Source organism: Perna viridis, chromosome 11, assembly GCF_037379345.1.
Source record: "Perna viridis isolate PV_CMFRI_1.1 ecotype Kerala chromosome 11, ASM3737934v1, whole genome shotgun sequence".
NCBI classification, from domain to species: domain Eukaryota; kingdom Metazoa; phylum Mollusca; class Bivalvia; order Mytilida; family Mytilidae; genus Perna; species Perna viridis.
Genome location: NC_142455.1, coordinates 18,486,333 through 18,509,159, shown reverse-complemented (window position 1 = coordinate 18,509,159; position 22,827 = coordinate 18,486,333). Strand labels below are relative to the sequence as shown.

Sequence of the window (22,827 nt, the reverse complement as noted above, 5' to 3'; positions counted from 1 at the left end):
TTTGTCAATTTGTATCTTGTAAGTGTGTAACTTTCCATTTTGTACATTGAAATTTTTCATTTGCAACTTCTCACTTCGTAATGCGTTTCCGAGACTTGTAAATCATCAAAATATTCTTACATTGTAACTCGTCATTTTAAACTTTGACAATGTAATAAACCATGTATGATTGACATGTCTCAATTGGTAGTTCGTACTCACTTTAAATGTTTGAATTCCACTGAGTGAAACTAAAGTTATAGCCAAAAAATGTACGTCCTGTTTTAAGACCAACCCGTTCAATTTCCTTTCTGGTCAGCAGCGCCGCATTTTGTCTTTCAATACCGAGCGCAATCTGTCGTCATAATGATGGTTAACATATAATGCAACTAAGCATAATTTGGCATTTCACGAATCGACATGTTTCACGTCACAAAACTTCAGACTACGAACTACCAATTGTCAATCTTACATCGTTTATTACATTGTCAAATGAAGAATGACAAAGGACGATTTGTTCGCTATTTCAAAGAAATTTAAAATGACGAATTACAAATTAAGAATATTTGATGATTTACAAGTCTCGAAAAACGCATTACGAATTGAGAAGTCGCAAATGAAGAATTTCATATACAGATTTTCAATGTACAAAATGGAAAGTTACACACTTACCAGTTACAAATTGAAAATTTACGAATTTCAAATTGACAATTTACGAATTTCAAATTGACATTTTACAAATCAAGAAGTTACAAATCAACAATTTACGGATTAAAATTTTGACCCCGTTGGCTTTTCATAGACGCTGACGACGACGATATCATTAACCGACAAAATGTTTCCGCGGTTGCAGAAATATAAGTCTTAAAAAGAAGTAGTTATAATGTTAATGCGTAACACTTATATCATTTAAAACGTTTTCGACATACGGGCTACACAATTACGGTTGTTAAGTGGCAGGTCGTTACAAATGTCACCCTTTTACTCTGCAGTCAACGAGTTTATATACAATTACAAGGTCCACTGTATTTTGTGCGCATATATATTTATATCCTCCGCCCACTTTGATTGGAGGACGTAAAGTGATTTCGATGTCCGTCCTTTCGTCTATTGTGCATTCCTTACTTCTTTCCGTGACACAAAGGGGCACCAATATTTTATCCGCTACTCTACCTATACTACTCAATGGAATTGAATGAAACTTCCACAGAATCTTTATAACATGTTCCCATTGTGGACCTAGCTTACATTTTAAATTTTGATCCAAATTAATGTGTGGTTTCCCCATAGCGAAACGTGGACTTTGTCATTTCTTGGTATGGGGACAAGGCGGAGGACCATCTCCTATCCGTTATTCCTCTTATAACCATAGAATGAAATTAAATGAAATACTTTAACAAAATACTTTTATTGCATGTTCTCATTGTGCATCTAATATTTCAGTTTATTATCCAAATCAATTTTGGAGGTCAAAAATTTATGAAATTTGGGTGTGTGGATATAAGAAAGCATTGCTAATTTTTCCTGTATTTTAAGCAACGCCAATAATTATCCTAGAATGATATGGAGCAGGAAAGTTCCAATTAATTCAGTATAAAACAGCTCATGAAACTTGGAGGATCACCAAGTATAAATAAAACAAATTCATAACGACGTTTAAGATAGGTCACAATTTTATCGTTTATTCAAGAAATCATAAGGTCTGCTGTTTTTTTGTAGTCAGCAGTAGATGCTTGTTGAAAATGCTCGGCGATGTCTGTCAAGTTTCTCGTCTCTTTGTCTCACAGTGGATGTATTTGTCAATTTTACACTAATATTGCATAAGCCGATTGTAAATAAACCACAAAATGCCCGTTTGATCTTTCAAGTTGCAATCTTCATAATAATCACACAGGATACATGCATATCAAAAACCCTCCGAAGTCACTTTTATTTCTTATTCCGAATCAGTTGCATAATACAGAACCAGTCATAGTTTTTTTTTCATTCAGGTGCTGCCATTGTGAGATAACAATTATATAGAATGTGTATGAAAGTGGCACTTTACAAGAGTTACCGTTCATGATTTGATTAATTTGTGTAGGAGATTAGTGAATGGCTTTATCAAACACTATTTACAGAAAGGAATATTGTAACGTAGAAATAGAGGTTATATAGATCAGAAAAAAAATTGTTTGTTGGGTGGGGTTTTCTTAACCACGAATCACTTCTACCATGGACCCTGTCTGAATTTTATATGGACTGGTACTTTTTATCTAAGGAAAATACATATTATTTTAAATAGGTTGTTGCACAGGCAGGTTATTACTTGGGATGCAATCTCCCGGAAAAAGCATTTACATTGGAAGTTCTTTCCCGTTAGATAACAGTCACACAAACAGAAAACGTTCCACTGCAGTAGTGATCTACAAATACAGACCTTTTCTTCCATCCATAGTAAACTTTGTTGTCGTCGATACTACAAGAGTAAGTTGTTTCCCATATTGACATTGAAACGACGCGTCCAGTTCCCAAACCAGGCACTTCACATTCTTGATATCCTTCAAGACTTTGGCATTTGAATAACGAGCAATCTAAAAAAACATATAAACTTTACACGTGTGTTTGCAGACATATTTGATGAATTAAAATATTTTGGTGAACAACCTTTCACATAAGCGGAAGCAAATACCTTATTCGAACCACTACATGATCGACTGCTGTATCAAATCAAATTATTTAATGGATTTATTTTCTCCAGAAAGAATAATTTTATTCCAGATATTTAATCGTAGAATTTTTGTTTCAAATATTTTTATTTGATAGAATGAACGAAAAAATCCGATTTTACTATGTTGCCATCACGAAACCATTCATTATAAAGATACTACATCACCTGTACTGTAAACATAGTTTACCGCGTCGTGTGTTAAAAAGCACAGCCTCTCAGCATATTTTAAAATGTAGGTCATCCGAAAAGACCAAATTGATGTGTTATGGCAGTTCAAGTTGTATAATGCTAAATAAAGATCTACAGTTGAAGGAAATGACAATAACAATTATATGACTCGTTATAGGCAAATTTGTCTTCCCGGAGATCCAGTTTGAATGTCGTCTCATCGTTCTATTCTAAAATCACTTACTATTTGGTATACTACTATATCCCATCTGGTCTAAAAAGCAAAGTAAAATATGTTTTAAGTAAACTCCATATATTTTTATTGCGTTTAAGCCATAATGCAGGCTTTGCAGTTTCGACGCCGGAGTCGCGGTGTTTCTAACGCCAGATTTTATTGATCTACTTTGATTTCTTGACAAAAGACGTTGGTTACATAAATATGATACTTTGAAATGGACGGAAGTTTAATTAATCTATATAACAATATGCGTGTTCGGTGCTGAAAGGATCAACCTTTGTCAAATTTTGTGAACGGCGGATTGTTTTCAAAGTTGTGAGAGTCTGAGAGTGAAATTACCAAATTTATTTCACAGTGTGAATTATCGAAATTTATTGGGAATATTCGATAAAACACTGCTATCTATATAATAATAATAATAATAATAATAATAATAATAGTAATAATAATAATAATAATAAAAACTTAAGAATTTCAGCAGGGTTAGTTTGAGATCGTGACAAAAAATACCAGAAATATCACAGCGAACATGTAATTCAGGTCATATTTTCGGTGTCTGTTTATATTGATGTAACCCGGAATACCTTTTCAGACGAATTTCTACCTACCTAGATGTATACACACATTGCCTTTGGTTGGATGTGGTACACACATTTCGGAATGAGAACAGATATTAGTCTGGCAACTTCCAGCAAGCGCCTTTCAAAAACATTGACAAAAGATTAAATATGAAAACAATAACATAATAACCAGTTTTCAAATATCAAGTTATACCGCTCAGTTGTCCTCGTCTCTTTTTGATGACAGTTCTAATGAATCTATCAGTGTTTTGTATGTGACGACAATAGACATGATAAAGATGCCATGATACATTTTCTTTCTAAAATTATTGCTGTAAACGTAATTTTTTTTTTGCGGTGAATTAATTATCGCTATTTTAGCGGTTGACAGAAAAACGGCAACATCAGTACACGCGAAATTAATTTTAACACTATATGACGGTAATCATTTGAAATTCCGCTACAATTGATACCTGCAAAAATGGTCACTTGATAGGATCCGCCTAAATAAGCAACTGCCAAATTTAATACGATTACAGTATACATTACATAATTCAAATGCACTCAACGTTTGCAAATAAATTGAATATGAAAAATTGATAGTGAAAGTAAATGGCTTTATTCTATGGTAAAAGGGTTAACAATTTGCCATTTTAAACATACCTTGGGTATCATGTCAGCATCTTTGTAAATAAATCCCGCTACGTTTGTAGAGTACTCTGATGTAGTTTTATCTCTTCTGCTGTTGTTAATGTGACAAATCATGTTTCTTGATGAGAAATTAATCGACTTGCAACCTTGGATAAGTTGTAAACAGGTGGACTGTGATTTAAACGATTGCTGTATCCCAACATGACCTATAAGGAAACATGGCTCTCCAGCAGTACAAATTCGCCTCATTTGTAAAACATCATTGTCGGAATTTCTTGTAATTATCTAAAATAAGGTGGAAATAGTTTTAAAATTCATTTTTCTCAATTTTTACTTTATTTGGTGTCAGAAATGTCAAAATTGATTGATAAACCCATGGAAATAATGAATAAAAATTGAAAACAATTACGTGTGATTGTAATAAATGACAATTAACATTAATTTCAGTAATAGTTTTCATATAAATATAATTTTTATCATAAGATTCTTAATGCTTATATCCGTTTTTGATTGGTCGAGAATGTCTTTGCCAAAAAGTTCATAATTGCAAGAACTTCTTCAGATCGTTCATACATGCATGAAAGCCAGTCAGATTGAAACCAATGTTGCCGCCGTGTAGTATTGGAACGAGGCCTTTTAAAAAGGAATAAAAAAAGTCGAAAAAAATATTTAAAATATTCTGCACGGAAGTACTAAATGAACAATTTACCCTTACTACCGGATCTGCAATCAAGATTGGCCTCATTTGTAAAACATCATTGTCAGTAGTTCCTAGAGTTAGCTAAAATAAGGTGGAAATAGTTTTAAAATTCATTTTTCTCAATTTTTACTTTATTCGGTGTCAGAAATGTTTTTTTCAGTAATACTAAAGATACTTTGTTTGATACTTTCTAAGCAAAAAAAAAGTTTGCTTTTTTATAGAGAAATCACAGAATCAACAATAAAAACGAGAACAGCTTCATATGATTGTAATATATAGCAAACAATGTTTATTTCAAATATATTTTCAATATGTCTGCGGTAATATTTACACTTTTTTTTAATGAAAATCACATATTTCTGGAAATAAGTGATAAAGAGTGAGAACAACTTCCTATTATTATCATAAATGGCCAAAATCATGAACCGTAATTATACTATAAATATAGATATCTTTTTTGGCAATGCTAATTTGTTGAAAGCGAGTTTTTGGTAAAAAAATACATTTTTTAAAGAAAAATCACCAAATTCTGGAAATGACCGATAAAAAGCGAGAACAATAACCAATCATTGTAAGAAATAGCTAATAACATCAATTTTTATTATAGTGGATATACATGAATAGCGTTTTCAATTATATCCACACTAAGTGCATGACCTTTTGGTTAAATGCATTTTATAGATGGCTTGAAATAGTTACTATTTCACTAAATAGTGAAAACAACTTGATATGACAAGCTACTACCACTCGCTTCAATTGTTGTTTTAATATCAATTGCCTGATTATACTAACACAAGTTAATGTTTTTTTTTCAGATATGTTTTGATTGTAAAAATGGCAATGTTTGTCAGAAAATACTTTTCATTGTACAATATACTAAATATATGCAGCACTTATGGAGTGGAGAACAAATTGCACGCAAATTTTATTTTGAGTCCTTAAAGTTCGGTTTGTAGACATGACTTGATAAAACAATTAATAACACCTATTACACAAGTACATTGATTACACAAAATACACCTGTTAATAAAAACTCAATACATGTACAATCATTCTTTTAGGCCACTATCAACCTCAGAATCTGACTGGTCAACCAATTATGCGTCAGTAACAATCAACCTAGTATTTTACACCAAACAGTATATTCACACTATGTCACATGAACAAACATTCATCTATCGTGCTACTTTCACTCTCGAATCAGACTGGTCAACCAATTTTAGTATCCTCAACAAACTCACCCCAGTTTCATACACCATACAGTCTATTGTCACTGTGTCTCGCAAAACCAAAATACTACAGTACAAACGCAATGTTAGAACAGACACCGACAACATGAGCACCTAAACGACATTTACAATATCAGGCACAAATTGTTGATTCTTTGAATTTGATCCATAAAATACATTGTTTGGATGAAGCGCATTTGCTTTTTGCGAATGGTTCCGGGATATTCCTTATAAAATAAAATATGGCTCATAATATTCCTGGATGTAACTGCTGCTAAGTTTTAGCTGGTAAACACTACATGTAATGTTCCTTAATTCTTCGTCATCTAGCTTTTGGACATTGTCTAAATCTTCTGTAACTTGCCACTTAGCAGATCTACGTTCCAAATTATGCTCTTCGACAAAACTGAAAAGAAATAATTTGCATTGATAAAAACATCATTTTAGCAGCAAGGATTTCGTCATGTTCGGCTGTTTCAGATGAAAGTGGAAAAAAAGGCACGAACGATTTGGATGTTTTCAGAAATGTGCGGAAATTGATTTGTTGGAAGTATGTTAGAAATGTATTTCCATCTTTTTATTCTTGCATTTGCTGCTTCTACTACCCACCTGACCTGGAATAAAATGAAATAAAACAAGCAGATGCTTAAAACTATTCTTATATGTTTTTTTATACTCCTAGAATAATATTAAAACATGGTCATTAAATGGTACATTATGCATGATCAACATACATGTATAATAATTTTTTTCTCTCGAAATAATGTTGTAGTGTTAATGCAGAAAATAAAGAGAGAGAGACTATGCAAGAGGTCTGGTATGGTATGGTTGTTGATGACTTCTTCTGTTTTTATCTGAGTAAACACGTTGTTGGAAAGAACGCAATTTGTCAATAGCACATTTTTCAGGTATGATATTGCGCGCCGTATACTAGACTTTGAAATATTAAGTAATGATTTAATTTTGCAAAGGTATATTGCTAAAGAATTTCTAACGCTTCCGACTGAAGCGTTTTTGAGGTAAGGTTATAGATCTATTTTCCAGTTCATAGAAATTCTACTTTTTAAGAGTGATAATCAGTATCACTTAAACTGCCCGGATTGTCACAATCAAATCTGCATTTTTCGTTCTACTTGCACAGCTTTCCCATGCGTTGTAACAGTTCTATGATGAAGGAACGACTGTTAGCTACAATTGTTTTACTGCATTCTGTATCACAAACCCATGTTGCAAATGTTGTGAAAAGCATCTGTTCTCGGGAGGAAGCATTACATTCTATTGGTTTGATGGTATAGGAAGGGTGATAGATGGAGGACTGTACTGTGGTTTTGTAATGGCTTCATTCTGATGGGGATTTATAGTATTTGAGCTGTAACTTGTGGCTGCCCATAAGTTTTACGGAATAAATGTTGTAAATGTCTACATTCGTTCGAATAACGTCGCTTTCTTTAAATGAATCCAGGAAAAAATATTTCTTTAAAGTTTCTTTACAGCTTTAGAAATTCCCCTTCTTTCATATACTTTTGTCCATTTTGAGCATATAATACAATTGAAGTAGTTTAATTTGTTCCCTGACTTTCCTGAAAAAGGAGTTTATTTTTACTGATATCAAAGAAAAACAGAGAGCAAAGTTCAATATAAAGGACCAACCACTCCCCACCTGAGTTGCCAAAAGGTCAAAATATAAACTTTAAACGAAGTTGTCAACAGGAAGTTGATATTGCTTCAGTCTGAAATTGAATCCCATAATAGGCATACCTACACTATACATCTGTCAAAATATCAAGGACTGCGATCATTAGTTGAAAACAACACTACAACGAAAAAGTTGTGGACGTATGAACGAGAGGTATTTATAATTATCAGGATATCATGATAATTATAAATACCTCTCGCAAACAAGGCAGTACAACAATACGGCGGTAATAAAATAGATTTATTATGATTTCATTACAATCTTTCTTGTGTTACAAAAACTTCAAGCCTCCACACCATGATATATTGGATGTTGTTCTCTGTTCAACAGTAATTATAATGTATAATTCAAAACAATTCACTTCTTTTCAATTATTGTTTTATCATTCATATCAGTTCAGTTTATCTATAGTTATAGATACTTAATTTAGAAAGAAAAGTAAAACAGTTCAGCGAACTATCATTTTTAAATGTACATAACAAAATAGGATTGTTTCATTGCATACATGTACAACAATACATATCGACACTTCGTCATTAACACAATGGGGAACTACTTTATGATATACTTCAACCATTCAGCCTAACACACTTAAACATAGCTACAGAATGTACCATTTTGGAAGAAGACGCAAAATATTCCACAATGTACCAAAGTAACAGCAGTATGAAGAAATAAAAGAACTAATAAGTAAACAAAACGCACGACAGTGCATGAAAAATAACCCCTTAAATGGTGGTGGTGGTTATGGGGAGGGGGGGGGTAATATGTTGGTCGAAATAAAATCACACGGCGGATCACGGAATTTTAAGTATAAAGGGGGTGTTCTCACGTTGAAGAGATTTTTCTTTTTTTTTACCAAACAAAAATCACATTTTTTTAAGTATAAGAGGACAAGGGTCTCTTGGCCGCATTGAATAGTTATGGTCAGTGGTTGATCCTGCTGAGGTAATTTAAAAAAAGGGAGACGTAATTTCCAGTTTTGTTCTAAAATGATAAATTGCAATTTTTGAAGGGAAGCACAATCTCGCCTAGCACTCCCTGGATCTGCCTATGCGTGGCGGATTTTTTTAAAGCCTAACAACATAGCAAAAATATGCTTTTATAGCAAAAACAAGCCATTTCATATCTTATGCAGATCATAAATGTGATTCCATTCTTGAAGGCATTAAAGTCGTAGTCACCATACTTTTATAATTCTTTGAAACAAAACCTATTTATAAACGCAAAGTGTCTGCAAAGTGTCTGCTCATATTAAGTAATTACGAAAGGTTAGATAACAAAGTGTAGATCAATTATATGACCCTTTCAGAACAATCTCTTTAAAATATTCTGCATGGAAAGTCAGTACTAACAAAAATTCACGATTCTTCATGTATGATTATGAGTTAACTAATGAGTGGAAGCACTGTAGATTATCATCAACTTCACATATCAATACGCAATATTTCGAAAATATTGAGGGGAAAATCTGAATTCTGCATTCAAACAGTAATCAAGGGAACCAAGGTTATAGCGGTAATCAAAAGAATGTAATCCAGAGACAAAGACCAGACATGGAAAACAGACATACACAATAAAGAACATAAAGTAACTATAATCATACATACAAAGTAACAAAAGTAAATGAGCAACTTGGACTCCACTAAAAACTGGGAGCATGGACCAGGTGCACCGGTAGGGTAAGCAACCTCTGCTTTTCTAGAAACACCCGCCGAGTTGCTCATAAAAAGTCAAGTCCGCGGTAGACAAACGAGAAAAAGAAAACCATGATCCGTTGAATAAATCAGTTTTCATGGTGTTGATGGATACACCATAACGATCCACGAGTTCATGATGACGACCATAAAACTTCTGTAGTGATGACTTCAATATTGTAGCAACATGACCCTGTTACAGAAGCCTATTTATTAGAGTTCTAGCGCGATACAAAGAGTCTGCGTAGTTTCGGCAAGCTCTGGCATAACGTATGAGTTGTGATATGAACACTCCATACGCAGGAGCCGAAGGGATGTTGCCACAGATGAAAGGAAAGTTGGCAATTCTGAATGAAAAGTCATCACGTTTGTCGTTAAGTTTGGTCAATAGTTTTCCTTTACCATCGATTTCTAAGTGTAGGTCAAGATATGAGGCTGACTTCACAGTGTCTGTAGTATCCTTTATCTCAAGTTCTTTTGGGTAGATGCGATCTATCAAATCCCCGAAATTAGGATTGTTTAAAGATAATACGTCATCTATATAGCGGAAATGAATGTATGGTATCTTCTCAAGGATTTAACTTCAATTTACAGTGACTTCCAGGTACCAACATAAATCTGACAATAACCACATTAAAGTTAATACATGGTACAGGGGCTTATTACAATTGTACAATACCTACCTTAAACATTTAGCTGTACAGAATATCAGATGCAAAAACCGTTAACTTTAAGTTTTTCAGTGCTCGTCTGTCATGCCTGTATTCTACATCAGTTGACTGAGTTGATCCGTTTTCGGTTCCGAAATTACGTTATTAGGAGAAATAAACAAGTGAAAATCAACCGTTTTTCGCCCAGGAATTTTAGTGTCTATTTATAAAACTATACTAAAGGTGGTAATGTCGGCAATTTTCGTTGCATGCTACTTTAAACACGCTATGCTTTGTTCTACATGACAATAACTGTTTGAGTATTCATTAACAAACAAAACTAGTTCTAATTTGTTACAAAGTGTAGGAATTATAAAGATTCAATTCACTTTTTCTATCTTTTAATTACAGGGCCGCGTACTGGGTTCCTGGCTCTCTCCTTTTCGCTTTCATAAAAATCTGTCTGTCCGATGTATCGGTCGGGAAATACTCATTTCCATTCACATCATACTTGAACCATGTAGAAAGACACTGGTGTTGGAATAATCAAGAATCGTCGGTTTAATTAAAATGATATATTTTGTAATTTAAAGCTCTGTAAATATTATATTTCCTATTATATTTCAAGGTTAATTTATTCATATCAAAATGCAATTCACTAGAATAATGCAGGAATGATATATCCAGTAACTGAACTTCAATGAAGCCTTATGTGAAAAAAACAGGTATCTGTTTTATAGTTATATGGGAACGGGATGTCCTGTTTTAGTTATTAAATATGGAAATGCCTTTACCATAGGAGGAACATAGCTGCAAATTTCATTTTATTCTTAACATTGCCATTTCAATTACTTATTTATATGACACTCCGATTTGTCATTATGAGTTCTTTAATTCTGTTGTTTACTTTTATATTTCATACGACTCATATAGCCTGCCGAAAATTTGCACTTGCAGTTATAAAAGACAATATACAGCAACATACATTCAGGCTTCCAAGAAAGAAATGGAAACCATGAGTCTCGTGTACTAATAACTGAAGATTGATTTAATGTATTCCAAATTATTTCTGCACGTATGATAATCGTTTGTCACTAAAACTTGATGTTTAATATAATATTCTGAAATAAATATTTCCACAAAATGGTCGCTTAGTGCAGTTGTTTACTGAAATTGGCACCACATTAAGAAATGTAAACATTGCCTGTTCATTGACAATCAATGTTCCCAGGGTACAAACTTCGTCCCTAACTAAGACTTTATTGCAATGTTTTACCGTAAGTTAAATGATCTACATAGAAAAGCATATATTGCCAAATTAATTGAGTTGGCAAATGATGCAGAGGATATAATTAATTGGGTACAAATGTACTCTAACGAGTGGAGTTCGGTTATCAAAGGGGTATCCGTTGGGTATGACTAGTCATTTTAATTTCCTCGAGTGCATACACTAATATCTTGTTTAATTGAGTAAAGCATGGGTTTCAATTATAACAGAGGTCATATTGAATGTTACATTTATTTTTTTAATACTTAAAGATAAGGACGCATACCCTATCGGTGCACCTGGTCAATGATCCAAGTTTTTAGTGAAGTCCTAGTTGCTTATTTACTTTTGTTACTTTGTATGTATTATTTTAGTTACTTTATGTTCTTTATTGTGTTTGTCTTATTCTTTTGATTCTTTTGATTTCCGCTAGAATTTTGGTTCCTTTGATTACATTTTGATTATTTTTATTCAAAATTATTCTTGATACAAATCTTACCCTCGTCTCTTTATAAGTAAGGATGAATCCATTTGCTCGAATCTCCTTCGTGTAAAGTGTGAGGATGACCAATGGGCCATTTATTGTATAGGAGGATGAATTCAACACGCAACATAGGTTTGCTGCCAAGGTCTCTATAACACAACAATAAAATATGTAAATTACCAAAGAGTTTTATTGCATACAGAAAGCAATAGAATACTACTAAAAGAAATCTGACGAATGCAAGCATAATCTGATATACTTTATATTTAATTATTATTTAAATATTATTTTTATTTATACTTTGCTTGTCCCGAAATCCGACAGCAAATGACCCAAGTGACAGTTTATATTGAAAAAAAATCCAAAGTCAAACCAATATGGTAAAAACAAAAAGTTCGTACATAATGCAATTTCGATCATACAACATTCATGTTACAAAATCAATTTGACAACAACAAAAAAATGTATCGCGCTAGGACTCTTACAGTTAGGCTTCCGGAATAAGGTTATGTTGCTACAAGATTGAAGTCATCACTTCAGAAGTTTTATGGTCGTCATCATTGAAGTTGCCCATTTACTTTTGTTACTTTGTATTATTTATGTTAATTTATGCCCCTTGCTGTGTATGTCTGTTTTCCATGCTTGGTTTTTGTCCCTGGATTACATTCTTTTGATTTTCGCTAGAACCGCGGTTTCGTAGATTACACTTTCACTCTTCTAAGAGATGAGTGCTTACAATTTGGTAATTTGACTGAAAATCTATCAACTTCGAAAGATGTCTTAAAAACAACTGGAGACTCTGTTGGGACTACCAAGACTAAATAAGAATGATGTTCCAAAGTTGTTTTATATATGCCGCAGTATTTAAATCTAACCCACAAATATGGAAGTACTTAAAATCAACCACAATAAAAAATGGTCTAGCTAAGGTTGATATATTTATCAGAACTGAATATATATCTCAAAACAATAATAGCAAATACCATATTGGCTCATTAGAAAATGTAAACCTGGCATATTTCTCTCAAAGCATATAGATAACGAATTATTTCAATAAAAGTATCATTACATGTCTAAAATAACTATAAATTTATAAAAAAGTATTAAACAGATCATAGACTGCCTGTTTTTTTTATAAATTCTCTGTATCTAGAGTTTATAGAGACCTTAATTCAATAGAGTGTTACGCGCGAATCTATCATCATATGTAGAAAACTGTCGTGTTGTCAGAGATGAATATACTAAATATAATAAATGAATGATTGACGAAATAAGGATGAAATAATGAATTTATTTTATATAAAAATATCACTGCAAATTATGAATATATAGACACCACATCAAATCAATGCGGTGACATATAGTTAACACTAGAATTGTACATGGATACCTAGCATTTTACTCATACCCATTTTGTCAAATGTCAATCCATTTGAACCTAAATGCTTTAATGCATGCAGTTTAAGCATCAGTCTATGAACAGAAATACATAATTTGCTCTTTTTTACCCCCCCCCAAATAACACGGGTGTTTTAACACCTACCAAGATCGATATACGATATACTTTTGGAGAAGCGTTTTATCTTACACAGTCTCAAATTGATTTTTTTACCGGTGTGAGGACTGCCCACTATTGAAATCAGTTGTAGTTATAATTACGTTTACTATCCTTCTTTTTTCAAATGATATATAATCCATTTAACACGACAAAGTGGTCAGCTAAACTGCATTGTCAATTAATTCCTGACCCAACATACCTGTCTAGGCAGGCTAACTAACCATGTATATACAGCGGGAAATACAAGTTCGTATAACAAATGGCAATATCAGCGTTAACACCGTAAAGTTGATTAACCACCGCAATAGTTCTTATCGTAGAATTGTTTGAATCATGCACTATAAACATGAATATAAATGCAAAAGAACGCCACGTTGCTTCTATACTTGTATTGGTACTAAGAAATGTGATGAGCGGAGCATATAATCCCCGACATACCGGGGCGTGCAATGAAACACATTACGTAGTAAAAATATAAAGAGAACATTATAAAAAGGAAAATATCAAACTTTGCAATTGTCTCTCTGTAAATGAATAACAATTAGCTTTGTGAAAACTGAATTAAAGACGGATTTAGAAAAAAGTCTCATTGAATAAACGCATTTTAAAATGTTCTCAAGTTTTTGCATCTAGGTTGAATCCATCATTTAATTGTCTCCCTGGCATCAGACTTTGCTCATCGGCTCAGAATTAGACTTGTATCATTAGATGTCTCATCTTCCACGTCCGATAAGAGTTCGATTGGACATAGCTTGCTAATTGGTCTAGATGTCGTACCATTTTTAGGGCGTACAATGGCAGACATACAAAGTCCATCTCATCCATGAAATACTTTCGTTATAATAGCTATCTTTCAGATTGTCCTAGGTGTGTCGTCGTGATTTTTCACGACATCACAGACTTTTACTCCTGTATGCTTGTGGTGTTCCCTAAGTGAGGTAAGATATTCTCGTCTCCCACGGTTCCAAAAATCATTAATGATACGTGATTGAATAGGACATTGTTGGTTAGCTTTTTCACGCTTCATATTTTCTAATTCTAGTTCTAATTCGTTTCCCGTGCAGTATATGCGACGTTGAAGGTAATTAATCATCGCTTAGGTCTGTTGATGCATATGTTAAAGGTTTCTAGCGTGTGTATTTAATACAAAAAAAAATCGAATATAAATCCTTCCTAGACAACAGAACCGGAAACTTGGCTGATTCAATTACTAGAACATTATTGCTTCTCCCGTCGCAACGGATTATGTTGATGTTGTCCCTGTATAATTTAAGAGTAATCAAGGGAACCAAGGTTGTAGCAGTAATCAAAAGAATGTAATCTAGGGGCAAAGACCAGACACGGAAAACAGACATACACAACAAAGAACATAAAGTAACTAAAATCATACATACAAAGTAACAAAAGCAAATGAGCAACTCGGACTCCACTAGATCAACTTGGCGGGCACATACCAAACAGTCATTTAGACTCGGTAATTCTGGGTTTCCTCTACAACTGCAATCGTATACAACTCATTGGTGTTAAATCTTTTTTCATTGCATCTGCATGGAGAGGTATATAATGAATTTTAGTCGGTTCCTCGCTTACATTAGTAGCATCAATCATCTTTATAAAGCCCCTTTTCTCCTGCTCAGCCACAATTTCTCCATATTTTACAAGTAATTTGGGTTCCTTGCTCAGTCGTTTTACTACGTTTTCTGTTCTTCGCTTTGCAACAGCTTTGTCAGTAACGTAGAATGGTCCCCGTTCCACGGTAATGTTACTGCTTTTCTTCATATGCATTCTGAAATGCCTTGTCTGGTGATCAATGTAATGTTTCTCAGTAGTTACCGACTCAGTTTTTCAAAACCGATCTCAATAGCATTCTTCAGATTTTTTAGTGGCCATCAAATTCATCACAAATGTTCTCTGAGTCTCAAGATTGTAAGTAGACGAAATAAGCATTCAGGATAACAAGTCTCCTTTGATAATATGATTCTCTACTATTGCTCAGTAGTAATTGGCTCCTACTAGGATAGAAATCTCAAGTGTGCTAGTTTTAATCCAGACAAATATGACCGAGTTGATGCCTGTCGGACGAAAGTTGTCATCGGTGCTGCGATTTCTGGTACGATCAAGACTCGGATGGGGTATTTTTCTTTCTCTTGACAAAGAATATATCACACCGGTTTTCAAATATCCAACTTTCGTGCTATTCCCTTATCGTTGAATCCTGATAAATTGATACTTTCGCTTCCACTGGTTTGAGTTTCCGTTTATCTGCTAGTTCTTGGATAATATATGATCGCTGTGCTCCTTCATCAAACAATATATTTGCTTTAATAATGTCCTACAACTACTGGGTTTATTGGTGTCTTCAACAAAACAAACATAACACGTCATGATGATTTTTAGTGGAGGATACTGCCCATTTCCTTCGAGTTGTGTTCTATTGTACCTACTTTTTCTTCTCCTCTTGTCTTAGACTGTTCCTGTGTCTACTCACTTTCTTTGCAAATGCTGGTGTGATGACGCTTCTTGCACTTGCTACAAGTTTTTGAGGTTTTAAGCAGTAAAAGTAAAGGCGATCTCTTTTCACGATTGACAACCAAGCATTATGATCTGTAACAATTAGTAGACGAGTATGGTTCTTCATAATATGCACAACTAAGTTTATGTTTATTGTCATTAAGGTTTGAGCTTCTTCTATTATTACTTCTTTCTATGCGTTTATGGTCGATGCAGTGTCTCGATTTCGTGTTTTCGATTTTCTGCATTTATAATGTACAGTTTGTCAAAAATTGCACGACGTAACTCTATCAAATCTAAGTCTGTCGATCTATTCTGTCTAACAATATTTCTACGGATTTCACCTGGTGGTTTGTTGGGAATGATCGGTACAAGAAACATCCCGTATGTCTAATCGCTTTGTCCTAATGCCTCTTAACCTCGAATGCGTATTTCGATTTCATCATAATGGGTTTTTATCTTATATAAATTATTCTTTGGCGTTGGAATATCGACCAAAGCTTGCATGTACTTTTGTCTATCTTTCCCAGGGCAAAGAGATAGCTTTCTCATATTTAGCATGTGTAAGCGAGAATCCTGTGACTGTTTTCAAGTCCTCGTCATGAAGAGGTTATTTCAATTATCAGAATTTCTGAACATTGCTTAGGGTGGAATCCCAAAATGGCTGCCATTACATTACATTTCGGTTAAACCTCGAAAGATTCGACTTGGGCAATTGTCGTATTTATGAACTCTAGTAAACTTTGTGTTTTTGGATATTCTGGCTCACGAAATTTGGAATTAGATGTATTGTAGTACGTTTCTGTCTGTGACTGTGTATAGCTATGTTGGTCATGAACGTACTGAGAATTTGCGGGTTTAACTTGTGCGAGCTGAGAACTTGCGGATCGAACTTGTGCGGGCTGTTGGACATGTGCGGGTTGAACTAGTGCAGATGGGGCATTTGTTACTTGAGCTAATACGGTCTGATTTTGGGTGGACGACTGGGATTGTGCTGAAGTAGATTCTATTAAACTAACGAACTAGACACAAGTTTCATTTTTTTAAGACAAGTGCGTCATGTTCAAGATGAAATAATCATATACAAGTAAAAACAACAGACAATGTATTTGAAGACATATGAAAATCCATCATATCTAATCTGTCTGTCAGATACAGAATAGTTTTCATCAAGATATGGAGTGCAGAAAAAAACTTTTAAGGCAGCGTATGAGACGTATTTTCTTATAGCATTGGATGAAAATCTAAAAAAACACCGGTGGCGACCTAAGAGGTCTGAATAGTCGCTTCTAGCTCTGACATTAATGAGAAATTGTGATATCGAAATTGTAATACCGCCTTATATCGAATACTCTTACATTGGTAACCACTGCTTCTTCTATTAAAGTCTAACATAAAGGGGACAGAGCGATGATGGGTTTGCTCGGAACCAAGATAATATGTCAAAGAGGGGGTCATGCTTCTTTTCGCGGAATCAGAATCAGGTAGTACAAAAAGGGTCTGTTGAATTGACATTGTAATGACACACTGTAATAAAACATTTCATAAACATGTAGAATCTAGTGCATTTTATTCAACATTAATATTTGTGAAAAAAAACTATCAAAGGTAACCAAAATGTGTTTGGGTCGACTTATGTATCTTTTGGTGATTCCAGGATAACGATACGACAGAAAAAGTACGTAAAATGAATTATCTAATCATTAATGCTACTGCGTGGAATTTTTATTATTTATTCATTTATTTTTCTATCAATGTATCTTTTTATTTACAACGAATGACATAGTCTTTTCACGACATACTGTCTATTAAGGTATATGTAACTCACATGAAGAAGTAATCAAGGGAACCAAGGTTATAGTGGTAATCAAAAGAATGTAATCCAGAAACAAAGACCAGACACAGAAAATAGACACACACAACAAAGAATATAAAATAACTAAAATCATACATACAGAGTATCAAAAGCAAATGAGCAACTCGGACTCCTCTAAAAACTGGAAGCATGGACCAGGTGTACAGGCAGGGTAAGCGTCCTCTGCTTTTCTAGAAACACCCGCCGAGTTGCTCATAAAAAGTCAAGTCCGGAGTAGACGAAAGAAGAAAGGAAAACTTTGACACATTGAGCCAATCAGTTTTCATGGCGCAGATGGATACACCGTAACGATCCACGAGTTCATGATGACGACCATTAAACTTTTGTATTGATGCCTTCGATCCTGTAGCAACATAACCCAGTTCCAGAAGCCTATTTATTAGAGTTTTAGCGCGATACAAAAAGTCTGCGTAGTCTCGGCAAGCTCTGGCATAACGTATGAATTTTGATATGAACACTCCATACGCAGATGCTGAAGGGATGTTGCCACAAATGAAAGGAAAGTTGATAATTTTGAATGAAAAGTCATCCAGTTTGTCGTAAAGTTTGGTCAGTAATTTTCCTTAACCATCGATTTCTAATTGCAGGTCAAAATATGAGGCTGACCTCATAGTGTCAGTAGTATCCTTTATCTCAAATTCTTTGGGGTAGATGCGATGTATCAAATCCCCAAAACTAGGATTGTTTAAAGATAATACGTCATCTATATAGCGGAAACAGAGATCAAAGGATTTAGCTAAACGATATTCTTTCTTTCGGATCAGATCAGCTATAAAGTCGAAGAGAGTGAAGGAATAGGTCAGCAAGTAGAGGAGTACAATTTGTTCCCATTGGCATGCCGGCCGTTTGTTGAAAAACGCGTCCACCATACTGGACAAATATGTTGTCGATTAAAAATTCCAGCATTTTTTTACCATCTTCTTCTGTATATTTGGAAGATGATTTGGAATTATGTCTTACAAAGTATATGGGATCTCTACCAAGAACTATATATTTGTATCTAGATGTACCATCTTTTTTTGGAAAAGCAACGATGTATAATGTTTTTAAGCCGGGATTTTAACTGAGTATGTGGAATAGAAGTATACAGTGTTGAAAAAATCATAGGTTTTAATGCTATTATGTTCTGATAATAGTATTGAACTGATTGTCTCCAAAAGATCTTTTGAATTTTTCAGGATCCACATTGAATTAATACCACTACGGGAGTAGTGAGTACAGAAGTTAGAATTTTTGAAAGAGGCTTGGTGGTGTATTTCGCAGATACAGCTATGTAACTTTGTTTGTATGGATTCTTGTGGAATTTAGGAATCCAGCACATAAACGGTAAATCACAGTTACCGCCCCTGGTAGAGAGCCCAAATGAGGATAGCACAGATTTATGGTTTTCCACAATTTTTTTTTCTTTTGAGAGTGTGATAGCAGTATAGGTCTTGTCACTGCTATTATTTTCTACGTCTACCTCTGATAATAAACATTGCATATAAAACGTTTTGCATACAAAAAAAATGTTGTTTTGGGCTTTGTCTGCTGGTACGACAATATATTTGTCATGTATAGTAGACAATGTTTTTGCTACATCGGGGTCTTTGAAAACTGATGTAGCATTGACACTCATTGACCTTCTTAAAACATTCATTCGTCTCATTGATGAGAAAATAATGTTTATATATATTTCACTTTTAAGATGGCTACTTCTTATTTCGTGGTTTGGGGCAAATTTAGGGGAAGACCTCAGCAGTTGTTTTGCAACAGTTGTTCTTTGATTATTTTCCCCCGCAATTTCTTAAAATGGATTTGGCACGAAGAGTATGCGACATATTGTTACGCCACTTCAGGCTATAAATCTAAATAACTAGGTCTATGCGTTACGAACTTGCGGGGAAATGATACGTTAACGCACTTTGATTTATCTCCCTTAACACAGATTTGTCATTCTTGCATTTAAAGGGAAAAACCTATATTGATAGAGACAATCTGAAAAGTGCATAATGTTTGTATGGTACTTGGTCAACAAAAATGTCCCGTAGGTCAAAGCGGTCAAACTATTCCTTGTATGAGTTGTCCAACTTAACTCTAAAAAATGGTGCATGACTTACTGTCTTGTATTGTTAATTAACAAATAGAAGTGTGCCTAATAAAGTGTAACAAAAGATTAAATATATTGAATTGATCAAAAATGTTTATTTAAACTTCAAGTGGTTCTTTTTGACTCGTGACCGAATTTCTAGTTTTGTCTGAAATAAAAAAAAAATACCATTTTCAAGAAAATTATTCCGAGAAATTTATCATGTATTTTTTAATTTACACTTCTGTTACATGACTGAAGCTTTCTAAATATTTCAAAATTCGTAAAAATTCTCTGTCGAAATTAAGTACTATATACAACGAATTTTCTTCGTGGTGGGTGTATCACTTTTGGTTACTTATAAACACTCTTTTTGATCTTTTTCATGTTTTAAAAAGAACTGCTTTACCGCGATTAATGCAGTTTCATATAATTGATAATAAAATATGTTTTTGTATACAATTATTATACTTTCGCGGTCAAAGCGCCGTATCAACAAATGGCATTACAAAGTATATTTTATTATTTTTATTATTTGTTACCTCCCTTTGAAATTGTTGTAAATATATTAGTCTTAGTAGAATCGAAACAAAGATAATTATTATTTATTACCTCCCTTTGAAATTATCTATCTTTTAAGATAATTACACATAAAGACTCTTTCTTTAAACCTTTACAAGTTATTTGTAACAATTTCAATCTTTTTGCATCATAACTTTTAAAATATATATTTTTAGTAGTGGTAAATTCATTGATAAACTGATATAAACTGTTCAGATGGACGACTGCACTCTTTTTGTCATTCGATTAGTCTTAGAAAGTAAATTCTCCACCTTACACACTATCAACTCGCTAGTTACAACATTTATTCACATCCACATCGAAAGAAATCCTTAGAGTAGTAATAAAAAAAAAACCCATCAAAAACAAGTTACACTTTTTTTATCTCGGAACCTTTACACAGTTTAAAGACAAAAACTATTATCAGTAGCAAAATTACGAAAGGTACAGAAGATAACTAAACAAGAATCTCACTTTCAAAGCAATATTAATCATCCTTGTAGGACTTCGTTGAGATGCTGACAGTCTATTGGATACATTACCTTTAATTCAACTGATAAATAACTAAAGATTGTCATTTTTTAACACTCGTATGTAATTAAAATTAGATAAACTTAAATGAAATTTCAATCAATACATCTATATTTTGTCTTTAAAATTCATCTACACTCAACTATGACCTACCGACAAGGTACACATCTTGAATTGAATACTTTTTTTTCAATTTACACCATATACAATTCCCGATTCCTATTTGTTCCTACCCCCATTTTCGATAGCAAAATTCCCATCATGACATCCCCATTGCATTTTCATTTGTCAAATATTAATTAATCATATTTGATGACCACATTTATAGAATCTTCAGCATTTTAACTGTTATTTCTTTTTACTTTTAAATATTTTTCATATAAAGTAATACTTTAAAAACTAATTTGTCTACTTCTTCCCATTAAAAATCGCCATACAAAATTCCCATTCCCTTCAATTCCACACATTAAATTCCAAGTCCCCCACTATCCCCCGTATACATGAAGTTAGCAAGTAGTAGCAAGTATTATCGTTCTTGTTTTGGTTTGATTTGCTTTTATTTTCTGGTAGGAGATTAATGTGTTTTTTTTTTTTTCGAAAAGTACAGATCTAAATACAGAAAGGACTATTTTCAATAAAAATAAAGCCTACGTAGACCAAAAAAGCATCGTCTGATCCATTGGATTTTCTACACAATGAATAACCTTACCATAGGCAGTGTATTAATTTTATATGGACGGGTCAAGGAATCACCAAACAAAGAGTAATCAAGGGAACCAAGGTTATAGCGGTAATCAAAAGAATGTAATCCAGGGACAAAGACCAGATAGGGAAAATAGACACACACAACAAATAACATAAAGTAACTAAAATTGTACATACAAAATAACAAAAGCAAATGAGAAACTCGGACTGCACTAAAAACTGTGAGCAAAGACCAGGTGCATCGGTAGAGTAAGCGTCAAAACCATGTAATGTTAACCACAGTACAAACCAAAGGTAAATGGTCAACAAGATAAACAAATTCCTTTGAAATGGGACGGATAACTGGAAAAAGGAGTATATACAATTTTACAGGAAAAACCCAAACAGAGGGTTCATAGAAAGAAAATACATTGTGGTCGAAGTTGATTCGTTTTCAATTACATGTGACATTCAGGTTATAACACAATGGCATGTTTCAACAGCTTGTATCACAGTGTAGTCAATTTGGCATCATCAGTTAATATCACTTTTCCCAATTATTCCATTCATAAACTTACCGGATTCCCATATTTCCAAAAAGGCATTTGAAGCTTCATATGGGTCCAATTCCAAATACTCTATATTTATTGTCAAAGCAGCATTGTTGGAGGTTTTAATTGTCCAGTTACAAATCTCTGGAAGTCTAGATTGCATCAAAATATATGAAGCTAAGACATCGTATGGTATATGTAACAGTTGTGATGTGTAATAAGAAAAATAAAAACATTCATAGAAAACCTAGAGTTATCCTAAATTTGTGGTTTTAAACAATGCAGCTAACTTTAAACACTACCTATAATGCAAAATTTCCTATTTGCAGTTAAAAAGTTACCACTGCTATCATAAGCATTTGGTGAAGTCATTGAAAAAGAAATATACACACTTTGAATTAAATTGACAAGTTACTTTAAGTCAATAAACGACAAAGAATGTAAACGATGTTAAATAC

At 33.5% G+C, this 22,827-nt stretch overlaps 1 protein-coding gene across 4 annotated transcripts in view; it reads right to left on the bottom strand.

Moving 5' to 3' along the window:
* Nucleotides 1-749: 749 nt before the first annotated feature.
* Nucleotides 750-22,827, bottom strand: part of LOC148603211 (uncharacterized) — a 42,635-nt gene continuing 20,557 nt past the window's right edge. For all 4 annotated transcript variants that reach the window (XM_088553009.1, XM_088553008.1, XM_088553011.1 and 1 more), the window contains exons 6-12: nucleotides 22,397-22,521; nucleotides 12,045-12,178; nucleotides 5,016-5,087; nucleotides 4,319-4,591; nucleotides 3,704-3,794; nucleotides 3,102-3,131; nucleotides 750-2,552 (exon numbers count right to left, since the gene is read on the bottom strand). In XM_088553009.1, the coding sequence (XP_088409135.1) occupies nucleotides 2,338-2,552; nucleotides 3,102-3,131; nucleotides 3,704-3,794; nucleotides 4,319-4,591; nucleotides 5,016-5,087; nucleotides 12,045-12,178; nucleotides 22,397-22,521 (940 nt within the window). In that variant the 3' untranslated portion in view covers nucleotides 750-2,337. The remainder of the gene's footprint in view (nucleotides 2,553-3,101; nucleotides 3,132-3,703; nucleotides 3,795-4,318; nucleotides 4,592-5,015; nucleotides 5,088-12,044; nucleotides 12,179-22,396; nucleotides 22,522-22,827) is intronic.